The sequence below is a fragment of the Sebastes fasciatus genome, chromosome 15, assembly GCF_043250625.1.
Source record: "Sebastes fasciatus isolate fSebFas1 chromosome 15, fSebFas1.pri, whole genome shotgun sequence".
Lineage (NCBI taxonomy): Eukaryota > Metazoa > Chordata > Actinopteri > Perciformes > Sebastidae > Sebastes > Sebastes fasciatus.
In genome coordinates, this window is record NC_133809.1 from 2619487 (window position 1) to 2647044 (window position 27558).

The window sequence follows — 27558 nt, forward strand, 5'->3', positions numbered from 1 at the left end:
CTGTGGTCAGCCTGTTAAAATTTCTTATAAAAACATTGTGAAGCAATTATTTAAAAAGGGACATTACAAAATGTTTTACAGAAAGTCATTAAAAAAATACATAAAGGCTAAAAGCAAGCACAAGCAAGGGACGGCACATTACAAGAAGATTAAAATACATAAAATAAGAAGAACATGAGAGAGTAAATGAGATTAAAAAGTTTGCAGGACCAAACACAGTTACATAGAGCTGAGTCTATTAAAGGTGCATTTAAAGACATTAATTTAAATGATGATACTGACTTGGCAGCTGAATTCAGGCCGGTCGGTGGACAGTCTAACTTCACTCTTAATTTTCATATTTTACATTTAGTAGTGTGTTTTAAAGTGTATTAATGAAAGGGTGCTTTTAATAAACTACTTCTTCTTGCTCTGTCTCCAGGTTTTGCAGCTAAACTCCGACATCCTCCCGCAGTACAAGCAGGAGGCCCCCAAGACGCCGCCCCACATCATCCTCCACTACTGCACCTTCAAGACCACGTGGGACTGGGTCATCCTCATCCTCACCTTCTACACGGCCATCATGGTGCCCTACAACGTCTCCTTCAAGACCAAGCAGAACAACATCGTGTGGCTGGTGCTGGACAGCGTGGTGGACGTCATCTTCCTGGTGGACATCGTCCTCAACTTCCACACCACCTTCGTGGGGCCCGGCGGCGAGGTCATCTCCGACCCCAAGCTCATCCGCATGAACTACCTGAAGACCTGGTTCGTCATCGACCTGCTGTCCTGCCTGCCGTACGACATCATCAACGCCTTCGAGAACGTGGATGAGGTAAGGATGGCTTTCACAGCTGTGAGTGGTTGGTAGGAAGGTGTGCATGGAGGGGCAGTGTGTCTATATCTTTTGGTCATTCGATTTTCCTTTCACAAATGGATATTAAAAAACTAAAAATTAGTGGTTATTTGATTTTCATTTTAAAATACAAAAATGTTAATTGAAATACAAGACGTCTTTCTTTATCAGGGTCAAAAAGGGATGAACTAAACTTAAAAAACGGGTTGATTTTCATTTATTATTTCTAAACACAAAAAATGAAATCACAAGAAGACGCCTGTTTTTTTCATATTCTCCGACCGGAAGTTGCCATTTACAAAGTAAGAGCGCGTTTGAGGACGGTGCTGCTGTGTAACTGAAGGTGATGGACATGGATCGGTACGTAGTTTTTTTAAACAATAAAAGAGTGTCTCAAAATACACATTTTTGTATTTTAAACGAAAATCAAATGACCACAATTTTTTTAGTTTTTTAATATCCGTTTGTGAAAGGAAAATCGAATGACCAAAAGATACACTGACCCTGGAGGTGTATATTAGTGTGGATGTAAATGTAATCAGTGTTTTCGGGCAAGGCTGATTGGGGGATTAGCTTGTGCTAGGGATGATGTCCATGTGTATGGATCAAAATGTGATGCAGACAATTACTAATTACTAACTACTAATGGACAAACACACCACTCTGGCTTTTTACTATCACCTTAGAAAACATGGCAACCGTTCTGGAAACCGTTTAAACGAGCATCTAAATTAAAATAACCCATTAAAGTCTTCTGGCTTCTGAATGAATCTGAGGCCAGAAATAGGTCATGACGGTGCAGAATGAAGCCTGTTATATATTATCTAGAGTGGCCAGATTACTGTGAGTGGTCTCAAGAGGTGATGAATCATCGTGTCATTATGTCAGCCTGTTTCCGGCAGACTGCTGATTGGTCCGGCTCCCCAGCTGCTGAGTCTCAGTGGATATGTCTACACCTGGTGTATTAACGTGTGATTGGTATCGGGAGAAACTCATTTACTGCAGGTGTAATGCATGCAGAAAATGCCATCAGATTGGCCAGACCTCATCTGGAGGTGGTCCCGCTTGCTCTGTTATCAGATCTCACACAGGTGGAAATAACATCTGTGTGGCCACGTTTTAAAAACAAGAAAATCCACCGAAAAAAAAGGTCAGCAGATTTGAGAGAATAAGTCAAAACACACCAGACTTTCACCAGGAGACGGCTATCGGTGCCCCGTGTGAAACCAGAAGTTAACGTTGATTTATTTGTCATGTAAAATCCGTACTTTTACGCCTCTTTCGGTGCGGCGAAACTTAACCACGACCTTTTCCTAACCCTACCGAAGTAGTTTTGTTGCCTAAACCTAACCAAGTTGTTTCCTGTGAAGACAGAAGTTTATTTTGAAAAGACTGGAGCGGAGATTGACGCTGGACATTTGTAGGAAAATGCTCAAAAATGCTTTCCGTAAGATATCATATGAACCGTTGTATGAGGACACGTTGCATGTTTCCATCACCGCTGACCGGAGCTGGAGCCGATAAATACCCGTCACTACTGCAGAATCATTTGTCCTGGAAATGAATGCTGATTATAACCTTTCACACTGAAGGCAACAGCCAGATGTTAGTGGGTTTAAGGTCCAGTATGAGAGACGCTTCAGTTGATCAGCACTGTAAAACTTACCTGCTAAACATCAGCATGTTTTAGTAGCACGTTGCCACGTAGCTCAAAGCACTTCAGCATCCACATACGGCCTCTCCAAGCTGCTACTGTGGCTGTTTGTCTTTTAAGAGACACAACAGCAGGTTCCATTTTTAGTTAATAAGCTCATTAAGCGTACTGATTAATAATTGATGGTGCTCTGTTTTTATTCTGGCTGAGATAATGGATGGCAGTTTGCCTGTGAAAGTGGAAAGTAATTGGAATATCTAACTTTCCGGGTTAGTCTTTCAGCAGGACGTTTGCCACAATAGCTTGAAAATTCATTATTGAAATACGTTAAAAGTCAATACCCTCATTCTAAGGTCATGTGGTTGTGTTTAAATCTGCTGGCATGTAGAATTGAATTAGGTCCAAGTGTGATGAGGATGGGATTGTGCTTACGATTTACCACCTGTGACTGCAGTGAGTTTCATCAGGCGATGGGAGGTGGTTTACTGGTGTTGGAGAGGGAAGAACTGCTCATCATCAGCTGTTTTGCTTCCTTCACCTGATTTAAATCTAATATCAATGCTTGTTTCTCACAAGCAAAACAATTTCGGTGTCTAAGGGTGCATCCCAAATCTCTTAGATTGCGTCTTTTCCTTGCATTTCTCGAGTGACACAAGGAAACGACGCAAGTGAGGGAAACGTGGATGCAATTTAAAGGTTAATCACAATAAATCGCAAATTATTCACACCTTTATCTGTTCAAAATGTACCTTAAAGGGAGATTTGTCAAGTATTTAATGCTCTTATCAACATGGGAGTGGACAAATATGCTGCTTTATGCAAATGTATGTATATATTTATTATTGTAAATCAATTAACAACACAAAACAATGACAGATATTGTCCAGAAACCCTCACAGGTACTGCATTTAGCATAAAACAATATGCTCAAATCATAACATGGCAAACTGCAGCCCAACAGGCAACAACAGCTGTCAGTGTGTCAGTGTGCTGACTTGACTATGACTTGCCCCAAACTGCATGTGATTATCATAAAGTGGGCATGTCTGTAAAGGGGAGACTCGTGGGTACCCATAGAACCCATTTACATTCACTGATCTGGAGGTCAAAGGTCAAGGGACCCCTTTGAAAATGGCCATGTCAGTTTTTCCTCGCTAAAATTTAGCGTAAGTTTGGAGCGTTATTTAACCTTCTTTGCAACAAGCTAGTATGACATGGTTGGTACCGATGGATTCATCAGGTTTTATAGTTTCATATGATACCAGTATCTTCACTCTAGCCCTAGTTTTTGTTATTATACAGCAGATTAAATGCTATATAAATACTGTGAAAGTATTGAAATGCTCGATCCATGGAGAAATACATTCAGGGCCTTTGAAACAAACCGTCAGGATTTCTGTAACTTTGTGATATCACAAATATACAATATATATATACAGTTTTAAACGTAAACATTCTAAATGTGTCCCAGTTTACTTCCTTTTTTTCAGTGTATGCGAATGACATCAGCTGACAGGAAGTAAACATGGACCCAAGCTGTTGCCTAGCAACGCAATTCTGTTGAAATCCGGGGTTGAAAATGAGCTAAAACGGAGCGTTTCAGACGGAGGGTGAATACAGGCATATTCAGGCAGACAGTGCGAGGAAAATAAAGGTGTTTTCTTAACATTAAAGCATGTAAACATGTTCTAGTAGAAGCACAAAATAGGTATGAACCTAAAAATGAGCATGAAAATGGGACCTTTAAGAGACTTGGGATGCGCCCTAAGAAGTTTGAGAAATAAAAAAACACAGTTGTTTCCGCTGGGAATGAGAGTTTTTCGAACCTGAACTTGTTGTTTGATTCCTGGGTTGATGTTCTGTGAAGGATCATGAGTATTTTTCACGCCCATTTACACCCATCAGATATGGAGTAGTTATATCAATATGGCCTGAAGTTCATTAAAGGTGATTTTCCACTTGATTTCGTGCTGAATTAATTAGACCACAACCTGAGTGGAAGGACCAATCTACTGAATGTAAAATTAACAAATGCGTTTCTCACTTTTTTTTTATGTCTGAACATTTAATCTTTTCATGAGTGGGTGTGTGTTTGTTGTTTCTAAAAACATGCTGTGGATGCGTTTTCTGCACAGACATCCATTATTGTGTTTGTATGAGTGTTTTCATGCGAGTCTGCCAAGTGGGCGCTCAATCATCAGTTCTCCAACGCCAGTAATAATAATAATAATAATAATACCAGTATTTAAGATGCCAGCAGCTGAATTTTCAACATCTATTAATTTTAAATGCCAAAATATGACTCCACACCTCCTTCAGCATTTTATTCTTGTCCTGAGGAACACATTAAAACTTTTAGTAGATCTTCACAGCTCTTAAAGTCACAACAAAATTATCTTTGGACAGTTTCTCACTTTGATTATTTTTTAATAGAGGATGTTGAAGTAGGTGAAGAAACTCCTACAAACTTTCCACAAGGTTGAAATGTACCGGGTCGGAACACAGGCACGCTCGCATATGCACGCTCGCGTGTGGCCGGAGCCTCGTCTCCTCTGCCTGCTCGCCTTCAGTCACACAGCGCGCTCACTCCACACTGCAGAAGAGTTAGTTTAGCTCTGAGAATATCTAGTGATATAGGCCTCTAGACGTGAACGCGCGCTCACTCCACACTGCAGAAGTTAGTTTAGCTCTCAGAATATCTAGTGAATGTACAGTGGACGTTTGTGCAGAAATAAATGCTGCAGCTCCTCCAGACCAACAGAGGTTTCCCGTGTCTTGTGAAGTGACGGGGCTCCACTGCGAGACACGTTATCGCCTCCGACCGGGTGCCGGTGTCTCCCTGCAGGCGCAGTCGGGAGACACCGGCACAGGTGTCGCTGTTAACAAGCATTTCTGAAAGTTACAAACAGTCCCTTTAACCATTATTTAACCAGGTGAGATTAAGAATCTCTTTTTCAAGGACGACCTGGCCAAGATGTATGCATGTAACGAGCGGATATTAAAGCATGCTAAACTGACACTAGAGGGGTAGCTAGAGCGTCATAGTATGAAGCGTAGGGCCACTGACCAAGCTGCCGTATTTGACAAGTTGGGAGTAAGAACGGGTTGCATAATGATGCTTTAACCACGTCCACTTACTCAAGAGAAAAAGTAGTCTGTGCTCAGATTTTTAGCCCAAGGTGTCTGCAGTTTAATACACCTTGAGCAAAGATGTAGAACAGTTTAACTGTTTCCCTGAACTGTTTTTACGTGTCCTGATGCACCTTTTTAACAACTTGCAGCCAGTCAGAAAGAAAGCAGTATTTCCCATGACCCCGGTATAATAACGTTATCTTGAACATTATCTAACAGGCCGTGAAGGACTCCTTCAGGCCCTCCAGGGATACATTACTGTTTTTAAGTTACAGAAAACATTATTGAGTGCATAAACAAAGTTTAGGGCCAAGAAAAATCAAAGCTTTATGTAGCTGAGATGTGATATTAGTGGCTGAAATATTTATATTTAAGGCCAATAATGAGCCCAGTTTACCATTCAGTGTGATAAACCTCAACCCCAGCATGTTTGTGGGTGTTTGTGTCTCATCTCCTGCTGCTCTCCTGAATTGTGTATTGAATTGTGGATCCTCCAGTTGGTGACGCTGGTTCAGGTGTCACCTCGTCCTCCGGCCTCTCACCGCGGGTTGCTCATGGATCCAACGAGCTCCGGCCTCACCGCGGGTCGCTCATGGATCCAACGAGCTCTCGCTGGGTGGAGTTTTCTGTTTCTGTCTTTTTAAAGCAGTCGACGGACTGAGAGGAAATCAATGACACGTAAATGTCCAGCCGCTGAAGAGGACACAGTCTACCTCTCTTTGCTAAATTGACGTTTTTTTGCCGCTGCGTTCCCGTATTAGCGGGCCTGAAGGATAGATGGATGCTGACTGAGGGCAGTGTGTGTGTGTGTGTGTGTGTGTGTGTGTGTGTGTGTGTGTGTGTGTGTGTGTGTGTGTGTGTGTGTGTGTGTGTGTGTGTGTGTGTGTGTGTGTGTGTGTGTGTGTGGGCATCTTGAGGTGCAGTGTGAAAGAAAATGGCAGAGATTATTATAGACTCATTGCAGACTGAGTTCCTCTTGTTACCGTCTCTGATGGCTGAAGCAGGCAGGAAGTATTTTTAGTTGTGTTTTATTTTCAAGACGCTGCCAAGCCTGTGACATGCAGGCGCTGCCTACTGACGTACAGTATATACACACAAACACATACATATACATGACTTCTGAGGACCTCACTAGTCATTACTATAGTCCAAACTATAACTTCTCTCCATCGGAGAACTTTCCTCAACTTTCTGACGTTGTGAAGACAATCTGCGTATTAATGTATACTGTGAATCACAGTTTAATGTAAGCAGAGCAGATTGTTGGTTTTGGTCATCATTACTATCGGTAATAAGACTCGAGTCAAAACTGAGTACGTGTCTGGACTGTGTACGTTCAGTCTGTGAACTTGTGGCTAAATTGTTCCACTAATAGTCAGTGGTCATGTCTATAATGTTAAATCCAGCGGTACATGTCCACCAGGTCTGGCGAGGACGTTAGGGGACGGTGCTCCACTCAACTGGCCGTTCAAGTGGTGAAGTACTTTATCATTGAATGCACCTGATTGGTCCCTGGATTTCTGTTTCAAACAGGCGATGCCACGGCTGAATCTAGTTTCATTTTACAACTAGATCACCTAGTTTGACAGCTTGGTTCAAGTTTCGTGAGCCGGACGCGTCGCTCTGGACGGGCTCATTTGCATAAAGGACTGTTCCCGCCTTTTCATTTTGAAAGAGCATAAGCAAGAACGGCATTCTTATTACACGCTTTTGCCTTGCACATTATCGTGTAACTCACACACCTTCTCATGCGACCGGCCTTTAATGTTTGGGGTTTGTTTACAACCTTCCTGTCGGTTGTTGGTCGGAGTGTTTATGCTGTTTGCTCAGTTAGACGTCCCCAGATCTCAGTGAATAAAATGTTATCCAAACAATACAAAAGACCAGAACCGGACCTACTGTTAAAAAGTTATACAAAAAAAAAATGTTTTTCCTTTTAAGGTGTAAGAACATTTCTCTTCCTGTTGACATGTTGGAGATAGAGCAACACCTACACGGAGACACATACAGGTCAGCAGTTACATCAACAACACAACTGATGTAGTCGAGCTGTAAAACAGCAAAATGTGATGTAAGACTCTCATGAGGAGGAGTTGCTGCTGATTCTCCGTCACGTTGCAGCAGAGGTGGTGTGAAAAGTCACAGTGTGTGTGTGTGTGTTGAGGAGTACAGGGAGGAAACTCCCCACGGGTCCTGAAGCCACCTGCTGTCACCAGGGAGCCCGGAAGCGCCGATGGGAGCTCACAGCATGCGTCTGCAGGCGCCGCGGCGGCTCAGAAAGGTCTAATCCAGGCTGACCTTTCTGCGCGGCGCTGCCAACACGCACGCCGGCCGGCCATGCTTGAGAGAGCCCGGAGGAAGCTGAGCGCCGTGCAGTCGGGGGTGGGATATTAACACTCTGCATGTTAGCACGGAGAGAGGCAGGCAGGGAGGGATGAGGATGGAGAGGTGGAGTTGAGTGTGTCTGCTGAGGGACTTAAAGGGAAAAGTCGAGAGAAGACGGAGTGATAGAGGGATGAAAAGAAGGATGGAGGTGCTACAGTATGGATGAGAGCGCTGCGTTAATCTGAACCCCCCTTTTTTCAGAGGGGTAGGGACACGGGATGTTCAGGGGATGATAAATAGTCAACAGTAGATGTCACATAGAAGTGGTGTACATCATCTGAAAGCTGGGAACCTGGAGATTAATCTGAGATTTGAGAAAAGTGTATACGGGTTTAGAACATGATGATAGAAGTATATGATGGTCATCCTCATGCTCTATTATGTCTCAGCAATTTTTGGGTTTGATACCATTTGTTACACAGATTTGGTGCTAAATTTAACCAGTTTTTACCACTGGAGAATTGATAAAAATGATCAATAATCCCTCCAAAATACCACATTAAGACACCAAGACCTTGAGGAACAACATAGAAAAAGCCATGCTGTGATTTGGGATCAAAGACTTTTGACATTTTGGAGATTTCTGCAAGAATAGCATTTTTCGGCGATTGGACGGCGAGCACTTCTGTTGTGTAAACTGCTCAGAAATCCCCTTATTTGTCAAATCTAACTAGGAAAGCCATCCATCCTCTGAATGCTCTAGGTCTCTAGTCTGATCCATCCATCCTCTGAATGCTCTAGGTCTCTAGTTTGATCCATCCATCCTCTGAATGCTCTAGGTCTCTAGTTTGATCCATCCATCCTCTGAATGCTCTAGGTCTTTAGTTTGATCCATCCATCCTCTGAATGCTCTAGGTCTCTAGTTTGATCCATCCATCCTCTGAATGCTCTAGGTCTCTAGTTTGATCCATCCATCCTCTGAATGCTCTAGGTCTCTAGTTTGATCCATCCATCCTCTGAATGCTCTAGGTCTCTAGTTTGATCCATCCATCCTCTGAATGCTCTAGGTCTCTAGTTTGATCCATCCATCCTCTGAATGCTCTAGGTCTCTAGTTTGATCCATCCATCCTCTGAATGCTCTAGGTCTCTAGTCTGATCCATCCATCCTCTGAATGCTCTAGGTCTCTAGTTTGATCCATCCATCCTCTGAATGCTCTAGGTCTCTAGTTTGATCCATCCATCCTCTGAATGCTCTAGGTCTCTAGTTTGATCCATCCATCCTCTGAATGCTCTAGGTCTCTAGTTTGATCCATCCATCCTCTGAATGCTCTAGGTCTCTAGTCTGATCCATCCATCCTCTGAATGCTCTAGGTCTCTAGTCTGATCCATCCATCCTCTGAATGCTCTAGGTCTCTAGTTTGATCCATCCATCCTCTGAATGCTCTAGGTCTCTAGTTTGATCCATCCATCCTCTGAATGCTCTAGGTCTCTAGTTTGATCCATCCATCCTCTGAATGCTCTAGGTCTCTAGTTTGATCCATCCATCCTCTGAATGCTCTAGGTCTCTAGTTTGATCCATCCATCCTCTGAATGCTCTAGGTCTCTAGTCTGATCCATCCATCCTCTGAATGCTCTAGGTCTCTAGTCTGATCCATCCATCCTCTGAATGCTCTAGGTCTCTAGTTTGATCCATCCATCCTCTGAATGCTCTAGGTCTCTAGTTTGATCCATCCATCCTCTGAATGCTCTAGGTCTCTAGTTTGATCCATCCATCCTCTGAATGCTCTAGGTCTCTAGTCTGATCCATCCATCCTCTGAATGCTCTAGGTCTCTAGTTTGATCCATCCATCCTCTGAATGCTCTAGGTCTCTAGTTTGATCCATCCATCCTCTGAATGCTCTAGGTCTCTAGTTTGATCCATCCATCCTCTGAATGCTCTAGGTCTCTAGTTTGATCCATCCATCCTCTGAGTGCTCTAGGTCTCTAGTCTGATCCATCCATCCTCTGAATGCTCTAGGTCTCTAGTCTGATCCATCCATCCTCTGAATGCTCTAGGTCTCTAGTTTGTGGCTGTAAAGTTTCATGAGGCTGTGATTATCCTAGAGGTCACCACAGGTCATTTTATACAGTGAGGTCAATGAAATGTCTCCTATGGGGACTAACATCATCACACATGAATACAGTTGGACTCATTGGATCTACAAGAGCCTCAGCTTTACAGTGATACCCAATTTATGTAATTCAAAGACTGTTTAGGAACCCCAGTATGCAGAAATATTCAAATACACTCGTGGGAGACTCGTGGGTACCCATAGAACCCATTTTCATTCACATATCTTGAGGTCAGAGGTCAAGGGACCCCTTTGAAAATGGCCATGCCAGTTTTTTCTCACCAAATTTTAGCATAACTGTGGAGCGTTATTTAACCTCCTTCCCAACAAGCTAGTATGTCATGGTTGTTACCGATGGATTCATCAGGTTTTCTAGTTTCATATGATACCAGTATCTTTACTCTAGCTTTAAAACTGAGCCGCTTCAACCTAAATATTGCAAGTTGCATTAATGTGTTATTATCGCATTAACTTTGACGGCCCTAATCCAAACCTAATATGCTGTTTACATGAGCCGTATCAAATTCACAATATTGTCATATTCAGAATAATAGTGGAATATTAGTGTGCATGTAAACATAGTCAGTGTTCATGTTGTTGGTTACACCTGCACTTTTCCTGCTGTGAAACAGTTCAACTAAAGGGGAGACAGATCGAGGAAAATGTGTATGAATGGAAAGATATTTTTTATTTTGGAGGAAACCAGTAAAACAAAACTTCCTTTCTGTTTAGCTCATTTGAGTCAACATACTGTAGTCTGTTGCTAATTGTCTACCTCTACTAATCCCAACAGATAGTTTATACTTTATGTCTTTAACTTGTCAAACCAAGCTATTAAACCAAATGTTTTTATCTGATACTAAAATATCAGAAACATATTCAGTTTGACATTTATCCTCGTGTTTTAGATGTCGACGGGATTAAAAACTGAACAAAAAGGACTTTTTTACTTTTTTAGCTGCTCCAGGGAAGCCGTTGCCGAAGAGTGACAATTGAAAACTCAATTGAAGCGCGGCGCTCTTTTGCTAAAAGCTGATAAATTTTTAATGCTCACTAGATTGAGCGCTGAAAACACGTTAAGCTCCCAGTGCTGTCAGGAACACGCAACAGTGCGTCCTCTGCTTAGAAAATAATGAGAGAAAGAGCTGGCGCTGTGAGGAGAAAGCTTCCCCCCGTGGACACGTAATCTCCGTCTATACGCCGCCTCACTTCACCGCGCTCTGTTGGGATAAACAGGTGCTTATGAGACATGATTTTACATGCGTTGCTCGCTCTTGACTCATGCTCTTTTCATCTGTATTGCTCCGTCCCGTGGCTACTTAATTTAGATGCATTTACATATGAGCTGGGAACCGTCCCGAGTCCCAGGGGAGGCCTTTGAAGCTGTGGCTGGAGAGAGAGAGAGAGAGGCAGGGAGGGCTGGCTGGAGAGAGAGAGAGGGGGGATATAAGGACCTGCAGCAGGAGACTGAGGAGTCTGAGCCGAGGCCGAGACCTCCTCGGGCATCCCTGTGGCGGTTAAAAACCAGACCTGGTCAAGTCAAGGGTTACGAACAAGTCAACATCAAAGAAAAAAGTTATCCTAAGGAGGAGCACAGATGCAGATCCATCTGTAGATTCTCTGACACATCGTCAGTGTTTTCCATGTTTTGGGACTTTATTTGTGGAGCTGTAATTGAAAGCACCACGCAACATATCCTCGTACAGCGGCTCGTATGATATCTCACGAAAAGTTATTCCTCCCTTTTTCGTGCGTTTTCCTACAAATGTCCAGCAACACGTGACGCTTGGCTTGTCACGGTGGTTGGGCACACACTGATTACATTACTTACTCATCGCCCCCACCGTCGTTTTGCTTTTTTTCACAGAAATAAAACCAATTTAGTTCATTTTGGCATATCAGTGCCATGTTATCAATACATAGTGCAGGGGTCAGCAACCTGCGGCTCCGGAGCCACATGGTACTCTTCAGCCCCTCTCCAGTGGCTCCCTGTGGATTTTTAAAAATGGAAATGAATAACTGTTTATTGTTTACATTTTCATTTTTATTTATCGTCAATGTTAACGCTCACAACCTGCAGTATTTAGGTTGTAACAGGCTCAATTTTAAAGATACAGTGGAGTTTCTGGTATCATATGAGACTAGAAAACCTAATGAATCCATTGGTACCAACCATGTCATACTAACATGTCAAGAAGGAGGCTAAATAACGCTCCAAACCTCTGCTGGTCTGTAGCTGAAGATGGAGAAGTTGAGGCTGAGAAGTGAACGTCAGGACGGAGGTGAAGGCTGAGAGCAGCTCTCCTGTTTAATTACATAACATCATAGCCTACATCATTAGATAACCCTGCTGGCGTTCATTTTCATGTTTCTCTCTCTCTCTGAACTCCAAAATGAAAAGAAACTTGTTATTTTTTAATGTGGGTAAATATTTAGCTTCAGGTTGTACAGTCCCAACGCTCGGCTTTGTTAATAGTGTTCAAACAGAGCGTGCAGAGCGTGGCGTGCCGGCGCCTCGGGGTCCTGGCTGCTGCTCCGGAGGTTGAAAACAATCACTCTTGTTTATTTTGAGTCTCTCTCTCTCTCAGCTGGCTGTTTGTTGTATAGAATAGGATGCAAAGAGCCAGGTCCCTTTAGAGGACACGGGTCAGATACACTGGAGCGGGAAGATAATGCACCGATATTGTTCTCGGTGATGACAGACGGTGTGTGGCGAGGCTCTGTGGTGTTTTACATTGAAATGATATTTGTGTTGGCCAGCTCTCGTCTCCAGACACAAACATCATCTATTCCCTTAGTTCCTGGTGAACGACGGGTAACCAGGCTCTCCCTAACAGTCAGACTGTCAGCTGTGGTTGTCTGCATGTTGATTCATAGACGTGTTCTGATAATGCACTGCTTGCTTTAATCAAAGATATTTCTGTACACATCATATTTGGTTTTGGGCATATAGAACATGATTGCACAACTAATGCCTAGTTCACACTACATGACTTTTGCCCTGATATTTCACTCTCTGATAATAGCCCTAGATCAGAGGCAAGTCGGTGTTGGCTCGCCGCTTGCACATTGGCGCTCCAGCGTCATGTGTGAATTGTTCAAAGACGCGAGACGAGAGCCTCGCCGATGCCTTGCAGACACATTACATATATCCAGCATGCTAGACATCTGGTCCTGTCAGGGACTTCGGCCACGAGCTACAGCCAATGACAGACGCGAGACACGGGTTGATGGGAAAGCTGGGGGAGGAGGGATCGCCTGTAACAACAGGAACTTACTGGATGTTCCGCATTTGCAACACGGAGCAAAGTTGTTGTTGCACCTAGAGGAATAAATAGTAAAAAACAGTGTGGAAACAGACTATTTTGTGCAACACGTGCCAACAACAACATCGGCAATATGCGTATGACATTGCGTCATTTATCGCGTATTTGTTTTTCGTGACAAAACGTAGTTTGGAGACCTCATCGGGGATTGAAAGATCTTGTAATGTGTGACTTCCTGTCTCCGGTTAGTCATGTACTGTGAAAACCACAACGACTTAAAGACTCCCGATTATAAGACAGCAAGTCGTGTAGTGAGAACAGCACAGAGATCTGAGCACTTTTAAAGTCGTGTAGTGTGAACTAGACTTTAAACAACTTGGTTGTCACTGTATTTAATGCAACACGACGCTTGTTTTCGCTCCCAAATGTGATTAAAATGAAGTAGACACAGTACGCTGCACTATACCGTGGGTGTCTTTATTAGAAGCCATAAATTGCGCTTTGAGCCGTGTTTTTCGTTGAAGGCGTTTAGTCGACCCAGAGCCTTATTTCAATGGGAACAGTCTCCCCACAGTGGTCTAATACAACCTCAGGATTTAAAGGATGGATACTATAGTAGACACTTGGGGTCGTCTTAGCACCATTTAAGGAGCTATCTGTAAAATACAGTATGTCATTTTCATTCACGTATCTCGAGGTCATTATTTAAATGAATATCTTGCCACTTTAAGGTATAGTCCAGGGGTCAGCAAACTGCGGCTCTGGAGCCTCTTTAGCTCCTCTCTAGTAGCTCCCTGTGGATTTAAAAAAAAAATGGAAATGAATAACTGTTTATTGTTTACGTTTTCATTTTTTTTATCATTGTTGTAGGTCTATGGTACGACGGTACAACGGTGTATTAGGGCCACTTTGAGGGAAAAAATAAATCTGAGATTTTGAGAATAAAGTCGTAATATTATAAAGTAGTAATTTTACATGTTATTACATTTTTTTCTTGTAAAGCTATGACTTTATTCCCGTAATATTACGACTTTCTTCTCGTAAAGGTATGACTTTATTCTCGTAATATTACGACTTTTTTCTCGTAATATTACGACTTTTTTCTCGTAAATTTATGACTTTATTCTCGTAATATTATGACTTTGTTTCCCGTAATATTCTGACTTTATTCTGTAAATCTCAGATGTTTTTTCCCTCAATGTGGCCCTAATACTCCGTAGTACATTGTCTCTTTGGCCCTCACTGCATTAAACTTATATACAATATACTTAGACTATAAACTGCGTTACCTTCATCACAATGCTCAAATGTTTTGCGGCTCCAGACAGATTGTTTTTTTTCTTTGCTTAAAATGACTCTTTAGATAGTGAAGGTTGCTGACCCCTGGTTTAGGCTGAAGACGGGGTCATGGCTTTACTGGGTTAACTTCCTGGTAGTTTTTTTGGAGGAAAAGTATGTATATGGAAATAACTTAACTCTGTTTGTTTTCTCCGTTTCTGCAGAGACATTTTCTTGAGCTTTCAGCTGCGTAACATGGACAAAATGTCATTTAGACATAATTTTGATGGATGTTGAAGTGTGCAGATTGCATTCCGAGCCACACTTCAATATCCATCAAAATTATTTCTAACTGACAGTTTGTCCAAGTTTCTATCTTTGTGTAATCAAAGTGCTCACAAATAATGAGGATTAAATAAATAAATAAATCAATAATAAGTCTGCTGCAGGAAGGGAAAGCCAAACGAAGCTTCTGGCGTACAGTAGATGTAGATGTGAGCATCTTAACACCTTCCATCCTTCCTTACTTGCTTACTGTGTGTGTAGGTGTCGGGTTGGTTGTGTGTTTTTTTTTAGAGGTGAATATAAAACACTTTTTGGACTACAACTATTCATTTGTGGGTGGACTAAAAACAAGCTGAAGGAATACAATGACAACACTGTTGTTTCTTTACCCCCTAATTTACTTTCCTCCCTTAAACAACCCTTTATGTAGGATTTAAAAAAAGTTTTAATTGCAGCCTACAGCTTTTACAAGTCTCCGTTTACAGAGACGTGCATCTGTGTATTATTACAAAATGCAACAAGGTGATATGAGTCTCCGATTTACTAGATTTTTGGTGTTTTAGGGCAACATTTGAGCCTGTAAATGTAATTTGTTGTGAATGCTGTGTTACAAAAACAAAATCCAGTGGTTTTAAAAATGTAAAGCTGCTTTTGTACTTCTGAGATCAAGAAAACCACTGTTTATAAAATGACTAAGAAGAAAATGACTGTAAATGTGCAGATCTAGAAAGATCTAAGAAGCATAGCGGTTACCAGAGGTGTGGACTTGAGTCATAAATTTGATGACTTTAGACTCGACTCGACAAAATATAAAAAGACTTGCAACTCGACTTAGACTTTAACACCAGTGACTCGTAACTTCACTTGGACTTGAGCCTTTTGACGTGAAAATACTTCATTCCTTCCCCCCAAACCCAAAGATTAAAAAGTGTGTTATTTAAAAAGTGTAAAGCACAGAGACGAAACTCCGGTGCTTTGTTGACAACAGCTGCTAGATGGCGCTGCGGTAGTGCTGCCGCCATTTTGGACTGAAAACGCCAATGAGTCTGTGTCCATGGATGTATAAAGAGACGTCTGTAAATCAGAGCTGAATCCATTTTCCTCGCCATGAAGAACGTGCATCAGACCCACGGGACCGCACCGCCCTGCACGCTCATATGACATATCCGGTTCTGCCAGCTTCCTGCTAGCTGTATGCGGCTGTAATAATGGATATATTGGCTGTAATCCATCACTTTTATAATCTTCTAATACACCCATGGGCTGTGTGCTGTAAGTCTGTACCGTGGTGGATGTATTAACGTCGCTGTTCCCAAACAACCGGCTATCAGCCAGCAGCTAGTAGTGCTAGTAGCATGACGTAAACAGAATTTAATGGAGTTGTAGGCTTTTTACTAACACGCAGGATTTCCAATCTGTTATCTGTAATGACCAATTTCTCTCTCTCTATTTATTGTTTGTCCTCTTTCCTTACTCATCCTCTACCTTCCCTCCCTTTTACCTCCCCTTACCCTGTTTCCTTCCCTCCCTCCTTCCTCCTCCTCAGGGCATCAGCAGTCTGTTCAGCTCCCTGAAGGTGGTCCGCCTGCTGCGTCTGGGCCGGGTGGCCCGGAAACTGGACCACTATCTGGAGTACGGTGCTGCCGTCCTGGTCCTGCTGGTCTGCGTGTTCGGACTGGTGGCTCACTGGCTCGCCTGCATCTGGTAAGCACAGTTTTTTTACAGTCTAAAACTCTCATTTCCTCAAAGTTTAGTGCCATTCAGAAGCTCCCGCTGGCTGCTGGGAGTTTATCCGTCTTCCTAACTGTTCCTAATTGGTTATGTATGCTAAACATCACATTTTGTACATTACAAAGCATCTGCTGCTGCTTTGTTTAGTCTCCTCCTTACAACGTCGGCTATGCTAATTCATGTATGCCCCATGGCAAACAGAGAGTCCCTTTTCAAATCATTCTTTTATTACGAACATTAAACAAAACCGCAACGTTCTGATGCAGTACTGCTCCATTCAAGGTCATTTTTTGACATCTTAATTTGATACCTCCAAAGCTGCATTAACTTTTCATATTGAGATGAAAGTTTATAAAGTCAGTTAACCTTAATAAGTGAATATGAGCCTCGACAGACCAGAATGAAGCCTTAAATGTTGTTTATGCTCCTCAGTCTGCTCTTACGTGAAGGATTAATGGTTTTAATAACCATATTTATGGCTTCATAATTGAGCCATTTAGTTTAGAGATAGTGGATGTTAAAGGATGTGTGGAAAGATTAAGACATTTTAAGTGTTTTTAAGGGTAATTATGTCCTCTAGTGAATAAGATTGGTGTTTATATACTACTAATTTGTTTTGCTAATTACATTTAGATGAGAAACTTTCCTGGACTATGTTCAGATGGTTGTTTCCGTTACAAGTTAAAACTCGAGCCGTCTTTTCAGTCTGCATTCAGGACAATGATATTTCCCCAGATGCTGTGAGGGCTATGTGTGGATATTGTTGGAAAATTAATGAAAAGCATCAGTGAATGTTTTGCAGTTAGAGTTTCAACATTTTGCAAAAACATATGTTTTTATATTCTGTTGATAAAAAACATAATCCATGTTACGACCAAAATGTATTTGTGTTTGCATATTAGTAGTATCATAATTCCACAGGGTTGAGTCAAACAGTTTTTAAGGTTGTTGACCAAAGTACTTTTACATAGATACGACGGTGTATTAGGGGCAATGTAGGTAAAACAAAATAATAGATACGGAGCATAGGGAATTCCTAGTAAACAATTTGAATAATCTCTGAGATTATATAGTCATAAATTTGCAAGAAAAAGCTCCGCCGTGTGAATTTTGTTGCTCCTAAAGTAATGTGTTATTTGGTAATGATGGCCTGAAAGATACATACAGTGCATCACACAAAGTGAAAAAAAGTTTGTTTAAAATGTTTGCAAATTTATTGAAAATAAAGAACGAAAATATATATGTACATGTTATTTTTTCGTTTTTTATTTTTAATAAATTCGCAAAAATTTCAAAAAAACTTTTTTCATATTATCATTATGGGGTATTGTGGGTAGAATTTTGAGGGAAAAAAATAATTTAATCCATTTTGGAATAAGGCTGTAACATAACAAAATGTGGAAAAATTAAAGCGCTGTGAATACTTTCCGGACGCACTGTATACTAATTTTCTTTCAAGGTCTTTATGTGTGATTTTAGAAACATAATGCTGACATTGTATGCATTATAGTTAATCCTCATGTTAGACCTGTTGTATGTTTTTATTTTGCCAATGTGTTATCAGATAAATCCTAAAGATTCTCGTAAATTTGTAACTTTAATCTCAGAGAATATAGATTTTTTTTCACATAAAGTTGTGATTTAATTCTTTTAAATTTACCACTTTAATCTCAGAGAATATTCAAGTTTTTTTTCTGGTTAAATTGTGATTTTTTTTCTTGTAAATTCACCACTTGATTTCTGAGATTATTAAAAAATGTTCTTGTCAAATTGTGATTTATTTCTTTTAAATTTACCAATTTAATCTCAGAGAATACCCACGTTTTTTCTTGGAATATTACCCTCCTCCCCCGGCTCCATAGATATACAGAATATATATATTTATTTATTTTTACCTACAATAACCCTAATACGTTGTTGTATACAGAGGTGTTAAAAATCCTTGATATATAATATTAAAGCTCCGCCGTCACGCCTGTTAAACACACTGAAACGTTGATTCTGTCCTCGACAGGTACAGCATCGGAGACTACGAGGTCATCGACGAGGCCACCAACACCATCAAGATGGACAGCTGGCTCTACCAGCTGGCTCTCAGCATCGGATCGCCTTACCGCTACAACGCCAGCGGCTCCGGCCAATGGGAGGGCGGCCCCGGCAAGGACTCCCTGTACATCACCTCGCTGTATTTCACCATGACCAGCCTGACGACCATCGGCTTCGGCAACATCGCGCCCACCACCGACGGGGAGAAGATCTTCTCCGTGGCCATGATGATGGTGGGATGTGAGTACCACATACACAGCCGCTGGTTGCTTTAACTGTGTGTGCTGCGGTGGTGGTGGCGGCGGCCTCGCTGGGCGCCGTTCCTTATCTGTTGTTGTCGTTTTGGTGCATTTCGGAGAGTGAAACGGTGCAGTGGGCCATTTCCATCAGTAGATATCACTCTACTGCCTTGCAATGTGTTGTATCCAGATAGAAAACCCACTTAGAGAGCTGCTCTTGGGGAGTGCTGCTGGTGGAGTTTTTTATGATATACTGGTGTTTTGAAGCAATATGATGTGCTGGGTGGAAGTTTCCCTCCTGGTTTTTGCCATGTTAGTGGTGTAGCCTGAAGATGATGAGTCAGTCCTACACTAAATACATCCCAAGCTGATGATTACTTATGATTCTGGTGACTCTGGGACCTTTCCTCCTGTGTTGATATCACGCCATAATGTCCTCTTGTACACACTGACAGGTGCATGTGCTGGAAAAGTTCTTTGGGTTTTTGTTTTTTGGGTTGCCAAATACATTCTTCCTTAGTCTTTTATATCTGCAGTACACCTTTGAACCACATGAGGGAGCCTGAATTGTTCGTAATGTTCCGATAATTTTAGCCTATTTATAACATTGAATTGATTGTAGCCGCCGGGGGGTTGTTCCTCTAGATCAGGACAAGAATGTCCACTTTTTCTTTTTCTCTACTTCCTCAATGCACAGCTGCTTCTAGTTGTCATTACAATACCTACTTCAATGTAAAGACACACAAAAATGACAGCAGACAACAAACCAAGATGAGCTTTATTCTAGGCCTGTCAAAGTTAATGCAATAATAACGCAAATTTGCCACTAATTTCTTTAACATTTTAGCTTTAGCGCACTTGATTTATTACCTCAGTAAACATTGTAAACATGAGTTTATGGTCTCAATCGCTAGTTTCAAGTCTTCTTCAATACAGCATGATGTTCATTTAGTAGATTATGGTCCCATTTAGAGTCACGCTTTAGGGTCGCTACCATGGCGTTGTCCGGTCTGGGAGTTGTCAGAGTTTTTGTCTTGGAAACTTTAACCCTTTCACAGTGTGTTTTCACTTCCTCAAAGTTAATTATGACATTTTGGTTGCCTAAAAAATGTCTTGTTCAGTGTTTGGTTGTACTTAGCTCCAACCTGTAGTGTCACTTCTGGTTGTAAAAATACCAAGACGGCGACTACGTCCACTTCAGACAAAAAATGTCTGAAAAAAGTATGAAAATAAATTCTGAAAAAAGTTGAAAAAAAAAATAAATTCTGAAAGATGTCCAGAAAAAAAAGTTAAAAAAAGTCTGAAAAAATGTCCCAAAAAAAAGTCTGAAAAAATGTCCCAAAAAAAAGTCTGAAAAAAATGTCCCAAAAAAAGTCTGAAAAATGTCCAAAAAAAAAAGATTCTGATAAATATCCGAACAAAAAGTAAAAAAAAAAGTACCAAAACAAATTCTGAAAAAAAGTCTGAAAAATGTTGAAAAAAAAAAAATTCTGAAAAATGTCCAGATTTTTTTTTTTTTTAAATCTGAAAAATGTCCAAAAAAAAATACATTCTGAAAAATGTCCAGAAAAAAAAGTCAAAAAAAAAGTCAAAAAAAAAAAGTCTGAAAAATTTCCAAAAGAAAAAAAAAGGTAAAAAAAAGTAAAAAAAATGTCTGAAAAATGTCCAAAACAAAAAAAGTCTGATAAATGTCCAAAACAAAAAAGTCTGATAAATGTCCAAAATAAAAAGTCTGAAAAAAGTCCCAAAAAAATGTCTGGAAAAAAAATTCTTAAAAATGTCCACTCTCGTGTCAGTTTGGTTGCAAAAAACAGATGGCGATGTCCAAAATACCAAACTCGGAGCTTCAAAACGGCAGCCCACAAACCAATGGGTGACGTCACGGTGACCACGTCCACTTCTTATAGTCTATGGTCCCATCAGGTTATGGTAGTGTTCAGCCATCATTAATCCAATGAAGCTCAAATAATATTTTATCCACGAGGGTTCATGTGATTTTGCCACATTGGCGTGCCAAAATGTATTATAGCAGAAGCTGTATGTGCCAACTGCACATGTGTGAAACATGTAGGCGTGAGCAAACACCCTGTATAGTATAAACCTAACCATATAGATGCACTAACAATGCGTTTTATCAATGCCCTATGTTGGTGTTGTTTGGTTTTATCCAGCACTTTGGTGTTGTGAGGTTTAATGAACTCTGAATCCACTCGAGGCCTCTCGCTGGGTTTAATTTAACTACAACTATCTAATATCAACTACAAGACCTCTGTTACGTCCCCTGATGAATGAAGTTGCCGTTAGGACATTTTAAATGTGTGACACGACAAACTTTTCTTCATCATTGATCTCTCTTTATGGGAGATGTTGCAGTGGGTTTAATGGAGAGTGTGAACTTGAGTTAATTTGTTTTTACAGTGTTCAGAGGCTGCACGCAGATCAGCACAGCGGGCGACGCCACGCTGATGATGAAAGCAGCAGAAAACTCAACACAATAACAGAAGAGAGCGTGTGACACACATAGTTAATGGTAAACTGAGCTCCCTGTGGTTAATGTGAGGAATCAAAAGAACAACTGAGGGAGCGACGAGATATTTATAGTTAACAGTAAGTGGGGGAATATAGAGGTATATATAGTACAGGTGTAAAAGACATGGATTTTAAGCGTCAGCATTTTGTCATCAGAAAAGGGAGACATTGCGGCGATGCTGTGAATGAGAGAAAGAAAAGTTATTTTCTGATTGTGTCACTGCGTTAACGCTCTAAAGCACAGATAAATAACAACACTCAACAGATGATTTACTGCGAGACAGACATTCTTAGTTTAATTTTCCTCCTCTGCAACGTGCATCAGTAAATACATGCAGCAGTAAATATCGTCTCAGTGAGATAAAAACCTTTAAAGGTTTATGTTTTTTTAGAGTAAACAGGCGACACACTGACCTGCAGGCTGCAGAGTGTGTTTACCGCTGTGACCACCAGCAGCCCTCGTCTCACGTCATGTTAGTTCTTCATATGTCAGCGGACTCATTTGCCTAATCTTCGCAGGCAGCAGCGTAACATAATTGTGATTGGCCCCAGTGCAATTTTTTTTCTGCTGTGCCACCAGAGGCTCACCATGCAACTCCCGTTCCACAAACCAGCCTTAGATCAGCATCACGGACAGCAGCCGGAGCTATAAAAATGGAAATGAATAACTGTTTTTTGTTTACATTTTCATTTTTATTTATCATTGTCTATGGTACGACGGTACGACGAAGTATTGAGGAAAAAAATAAATCTGGGATTTCGAGAATAAAGTAATAATATTATAAAGTAGTTAAAGTAAAGTAATTTTACGTGTTATTTTCTTTTTTTCTCGTAAAGTTGTGACTTTATTCTTTTAAAGTTGTGACTTTATTCTCGTAAAGTTGTGACTTTATTCTCGTAATAGTATTTTTTTATTCTGAAAATCTCAGATTTTTTGCCCTCCATGTGGCCCTAATACTCCGTAGTACATTGTCTCTTTGTCCCTCACTGCATTAGACTTATATACTATATACTTGGACTATAAACTGTGTTACCTTCATCTCAATGATCACATGTTTTGCGGCTCCAGACAGATTCTTTTTTTTTTTCTTTGCCTAAAATGGCTCTTTTGATAGTAAAGGTTGTTGACCCCTGATAATAACGAAAAGAAACCAGTACTCACTCATTAGAAGTTTATCCCACAGGTCCTGTGCCCCGTAAAGTCATTGACAACACTGCTTAAGAACCATGTCCTTCTTTTATTGGATCGTCATGGCCCTGAGCGACGCAGCGCGACGCAGCTTTTGAGCTGAACTTTTATCAGACACCGAGCTGTTTCTATTTATTCCTGTTGAAAGGACGAGGAGCGGCTGATTGGTGAAGTTGAAATGAGGAGTTATCTGATACGATCACTCCTCATTTCACTACAAAACCTTGAGTGGCAGCTGTCTGGAGGGAGATTGCCAGAGCTGCTGGTGGCTCTATTGTATGACATTTTCAGTAAATATCACAATATTAAACGTGTGTGTTCTTTTTTAAAATGAACAAATGAATCACTGGTTGCAGCAGGTCTTTAGACCGCGATGGAAATGCAGACAACGATGGGCTGAAAGAACCTTTTAGTTCCTTGAAAAGTAGCTCCAGGAAGGAAATCTGATTACTGACGAGAGTGCATGTAAGGGCACTATCTGATCTCCTCCTTTAAAATATTTTCTCCAAAAAAACAGTTTACTTAATCTTCATGTAAACATACTGATTGTTAGAAAAATGAGTGTCCTTATTGCATCAAATTTCTATTACCTCTTTTAATTGGTGGTTTGATGTTAGTGTAATGACAGAGCTGTTGTCGATCTAAAGTTACGGATGCTATCAGTGCTTCTCAAGTTTTCGTGGATTCAGATATTGGGATGTTAAGCCGCTTCCAGTGGGAAGATTAATACCCATGTTCATGGTTTTAACAGTGTATGTACTGTTTTATATCTCGTGGCTATGGTTTAACAATCTTAAAGGGATTAAAACCTTCCAGCTGTTTTTCCAAAAGTGGTAAATTTCCTTACAGAAGCTTTTCTTTCTGGTGTTCTCGCCGTCTCTGCTGGCCTGATGGAGCTTGTGTAACAACGTCTACATCCTGGAGGAAAAGTTACTTTCAGGGGAATCAATTATTAAACTGTGTGCACAGTCTGCAAAAGTGAGAGTACAGATTCTTACATTGTGGTCCCCTGAAGGCTTCGACGGAGGAGTAACAAACAGAACAGTTGTATAATATTAAGGTTAAACGGATATACATAATATGACCTTTTATTAAATAACAGAAAATGGACGGTATTGGACCATATTTCATAAGGCTGGGATGATTCACCTATCTCCCGATTCGATAGTATCACAATACTTAGGTGTCGATTTGATAAAAAATCAAAGAATAAAGACATTTCCCTCACACATTAGTGGTGTTTTCTTTTTGATTGATAAGGGACATGTAATGTTTTATACTTCTGGTGAATATAATCCATCAATCTGATTTCCATAGATGTATTTAGTATATACAGTTCCCTTTGTTAACACCTTATTTTGAAAACCGGACGTAGTCCCACGTGTCTACTTCCTCTAACTTCTCCAAGGTCGTCTCTAGCTCTCACGTCAGCTCCGTCCTCTTTTCTGCTAACTTTGGAAATTTTTCAGGCATATTTTGACCTTTTTTTCAGTCTTTTTTTAGGAAAAATTTCAGATGTTTTTCAGACTTTTATTCAAACATATATCAGCCCTTTTTTGGACATATTTCTGACATACTTTGGCATTTTTTCAGACTTTTTTCAGACATTTTTTGGCCTTTTTCTGCATTTATTTCGGCCTTTTTTCAGCCTTTGTTCGGACTTATTTTTTAGAAGTTAGCATGCAGCTTCAGCCGTGATGTCTAGCCCTGCTTTTACTGTCAATGTGTGAAACCCAAAGTGTTTCCATCCTTTACTGGGTGTGTAGTGTTTACCATGCTGGATTTAAAATGGGAAGATGCAGGTCCTATCCACGCAGACCCTTCAACGTTTTCTACTTTCTCGCTGAGGTTTGTTTTGGTTGACGGATACGGAACGGATATGACGTCACTTTACTCAAACTACAACAATAAAAGCGGTAACTTCCTTTTTACCTCCACATAGACTCAAATGAAGCAAATATATCAATTCATTAAAAAAATGTATTTGACATTTTTTTGGGGGGATTTAAAAATACAACATTTTCCCATCCCTAGTATTTCATCATGAAGATTCCCTCAAATATGATATAATTATGAGTGAAACGTACAATTCTTTGGTTGAATCTCTTTAGACGTAGGTTATATATGTACTGTATATATAATACTGACCGTTCAGACGTACCTGAACTTGGGATCTCGTACCCGTCTTGTATCTTGCAGTTGTGTGACCCGGCGACAGATTGTTCATCATTCCTTCCTCGGAGCCTTCCTCCTGCCTTTCGGGACGAAGCCGCTGTACATTATTCAACACATTTTGTGTGCTTGAACAGTCTTGAGGCTTTTTTCTCATCATGCAAATGAGTTGTACACATGTGAGCCTGGTCATACGGAACCTTTTTAGATTTGATCTCTTCTGCTCAATAAACATGGAAACGATTTCCTAGAAAGAATCTGTTACACCGGGAGAATAGGAATAGTGTTTCTGTTTCAACTGTGTGATGTATTTTAGGAGGAATCTCTGTCAGAGAGAAATATTCCCACAGATATTATGTTTAGTGGAGTTTTTCAGATCTGTTCCAGTTTAGTTTTGTCCCACGTTTCCCCAAAAAAAGACTCAGTATTTAAACTGTCTAGTGACTTCATTGCATTCTGGTCTATTTGCTGCACCTGAGGCTCTCTAGACATGAGCAGTGGTACGAGCAGTGGTACAACCTGTGTACACCACAAGGTGTTTGGCCCATGTCCCATCCGCTAACATGGAGGAGGCGGGGTTTATGACCTATACTGCAGCCAGCCACCAGGGGGCGATCCAGATGTCTTGACTTCACTTTTAGGGAGCTGTCTTGTCATCCATTTGTATGGTACCTTCAAATGAAACTCGTGACCATGTGTTTATAACATGGAAAGTCGTGTACAGGATATGCTCGGCGTTCAAGTGGTTATGTAAGGGATAATGTGCAGCTAGCGGGTCATTGTTGTGAAATAAACCCCTTCAGGGCGATCGCCCTGTACATTATCCTGCTTATTACACAGCTACTTACTGAAGAAATCAATATTTTGACACAAAAACGGTCCTCCAGAGTCTGACCTCAGAACTGCACCCATAGCAACGGTCTGTTATACCTAGCAACGGTCTGTTACACATAGCAACAGTCTGTTATACATAGCAACACTCTGTTATACATAGCAACGGTTTGCTTCAAAGAAATTACACCCCGCAGAACGCCGCGATTGACCAATCAGAATTGAGTATTCAACACAGCCGTGTAATAAGTCGTGAGAACACCGCTGCTAAGCAACTGCAATATTAACGTTACTGTCGGCGTCTAGAAGCCACAGAGGCTAACAATTTAGCAAGGATGTAACATAATGCAGGAAATGTAAAGGCATAATGACGGAGGAAAAGGATGAGGCTGGTGGGAATATCAACATTATATACAATTACGAAGAATTACAATATACGACTATAATTACAATACATCACCTTATTATGTACCGAAAAATTTACTTTCATGGCCTCTGCCATTTCTGACAACGTCAACAAACACGTCACAACTCGTGAACTCGGAGCTTTCAGAAACTTTCCACTTACGAGGTCGTGTTCATCTGGACTCTTCTGGTGGACACGGTAAACACGACCACATCTAAAGGCACCGATATACACAGTCTACGGTATAAACCAAACAACTTATGAGACCAGAAATAGAAGGCACACAGACAATGATTATTTTTAAAAGTATTCAAGTGTTATCACATCTCTCCTTAAAGTGTTTCTCATATTGTACAAGTCTTCAAGCCAACTTTCACTTTGCCAGAACTCACACAGCGGATCGTGCCCATGGAAAGTGTTAAGTTTTAGTCATTTTTAACGCACCTTAAAGCCTTTTTCAGTATCAGTCACTTGGTTTTAAAATAGCCGAATCTCATTTTGGAACAACAGCGTTTTTGTGTCTTTGTCTCGGTCCGATCTGCCCTCTGGAGTTCAGTATCGGGGGGCCAAGCCAGAGCCTTCCTGGGCTGTCCTCCATATTGTTAGTTCCTGGCAGCTGGACAGTAAAGCGCCTCAGCTCCGTAGTAAACAATACAGAGACATGACACGCTCTTCAGTGTCGGTTCTGTCTGGCGGTGACTGATAGTCTTCTTGGCGTGGCGGACCATCGCAGCGTCTGCGTGGGCAGTTTCCTGAGATCTCTGATGGTGAGGCAGACAGACAGGAGGGGCATTCATTTTCCAGATTATTCTACGAGTATTCCAATATGAATGATCAGTTTTACAACATTAGAGCTGAAATGAGAGAAAAGATAATTTGGTACTAAGAAGGGTTTATAAGTTTGAAATATTCGGGCTGTGTTAATGGTTAATGAATCATTTACTGCTGCTTTCACATCACTTAGAAGACATTAAGGAGAACTAATTCTGTGGTTGTGAAAAATAAGTGTGGCTGGTGTTTATCCTCCTCCAGTGTGACACTTGCTTTGTTTTTATTGCCCTTTAATTCATCAGGAAAAGGCCGTCTGCTATAATGAATATTAGTAAGTTATTAATAAAGACTCATGAGTTTCTCACTTTCTATTAAGCCATTAAAGAGTAACTTAATATCGGGCTGTTCAAAAGTTTCTAGTCTGCTTCACTTCTGATCATTATAGTTATAAAGAGTTGCATGTGGTCGGAACTGTTGCTCTGTTGCACCTGTAAAGGTGAGAAGTAATTAGACTGGAGGTCGGCAAAACATTTTTTTTCTTGGTGTTAAATACACATCAAAGTCTGTTTTGGGGATGTGTTGGGAAGTACTGTTACTGCTTAAGTGAAAAAGCCTTTTGTGGCTCAAGAGGGAGCTGCGCTAAATTTGATAAGTTGCCTCAGGTGATGTCACTTGAGTCAGCGTCAGTTGGGGTCATAGACTGTATATAAAGAGTGGACGCAGTCACCGTGATGTCACCCATTGGTTCGTGAACTACG

The 27558-nt window shown here is 40.9% G+C and overlaps 1 protein-coding gene across 4 annotated transcripts in view; it reads left to right on the forward strand.

Annotated features, from left to right (window-relative positions):
• LOC141783772 (voltage-gated delayed rectifier potassium channel KCNH5) overlaps positions 1 to 27558 on the forward strand; it is a 178619-nt gene that overhangs the window by 51699 nt on the left and 99362 nt on the right. For all 4 annotated transcript variants that reach the window (XR_012597354.1, XM_074661260.1, XM_074661259.1 and 1 more), the window contains exons 6-8: positions 422 to 814; positions 16433 to 16590; positions 18632 to 18903. Coding sequence is in view for 3 of the 4 variants with exons in the window: in XM_074661260.1 (XP_074517361.1) it covers positions 422 to 814; positions 16433 to 16590; positions 18632 to 18903 (823 nt within the window). In the remaining variant the exon portion in view is untranslated. The remainder of the gene's footprint in view (positions 1 to 421; positions 815 to 16432; positions 16591 to 18631; positions 18904 to 27558) is intronic.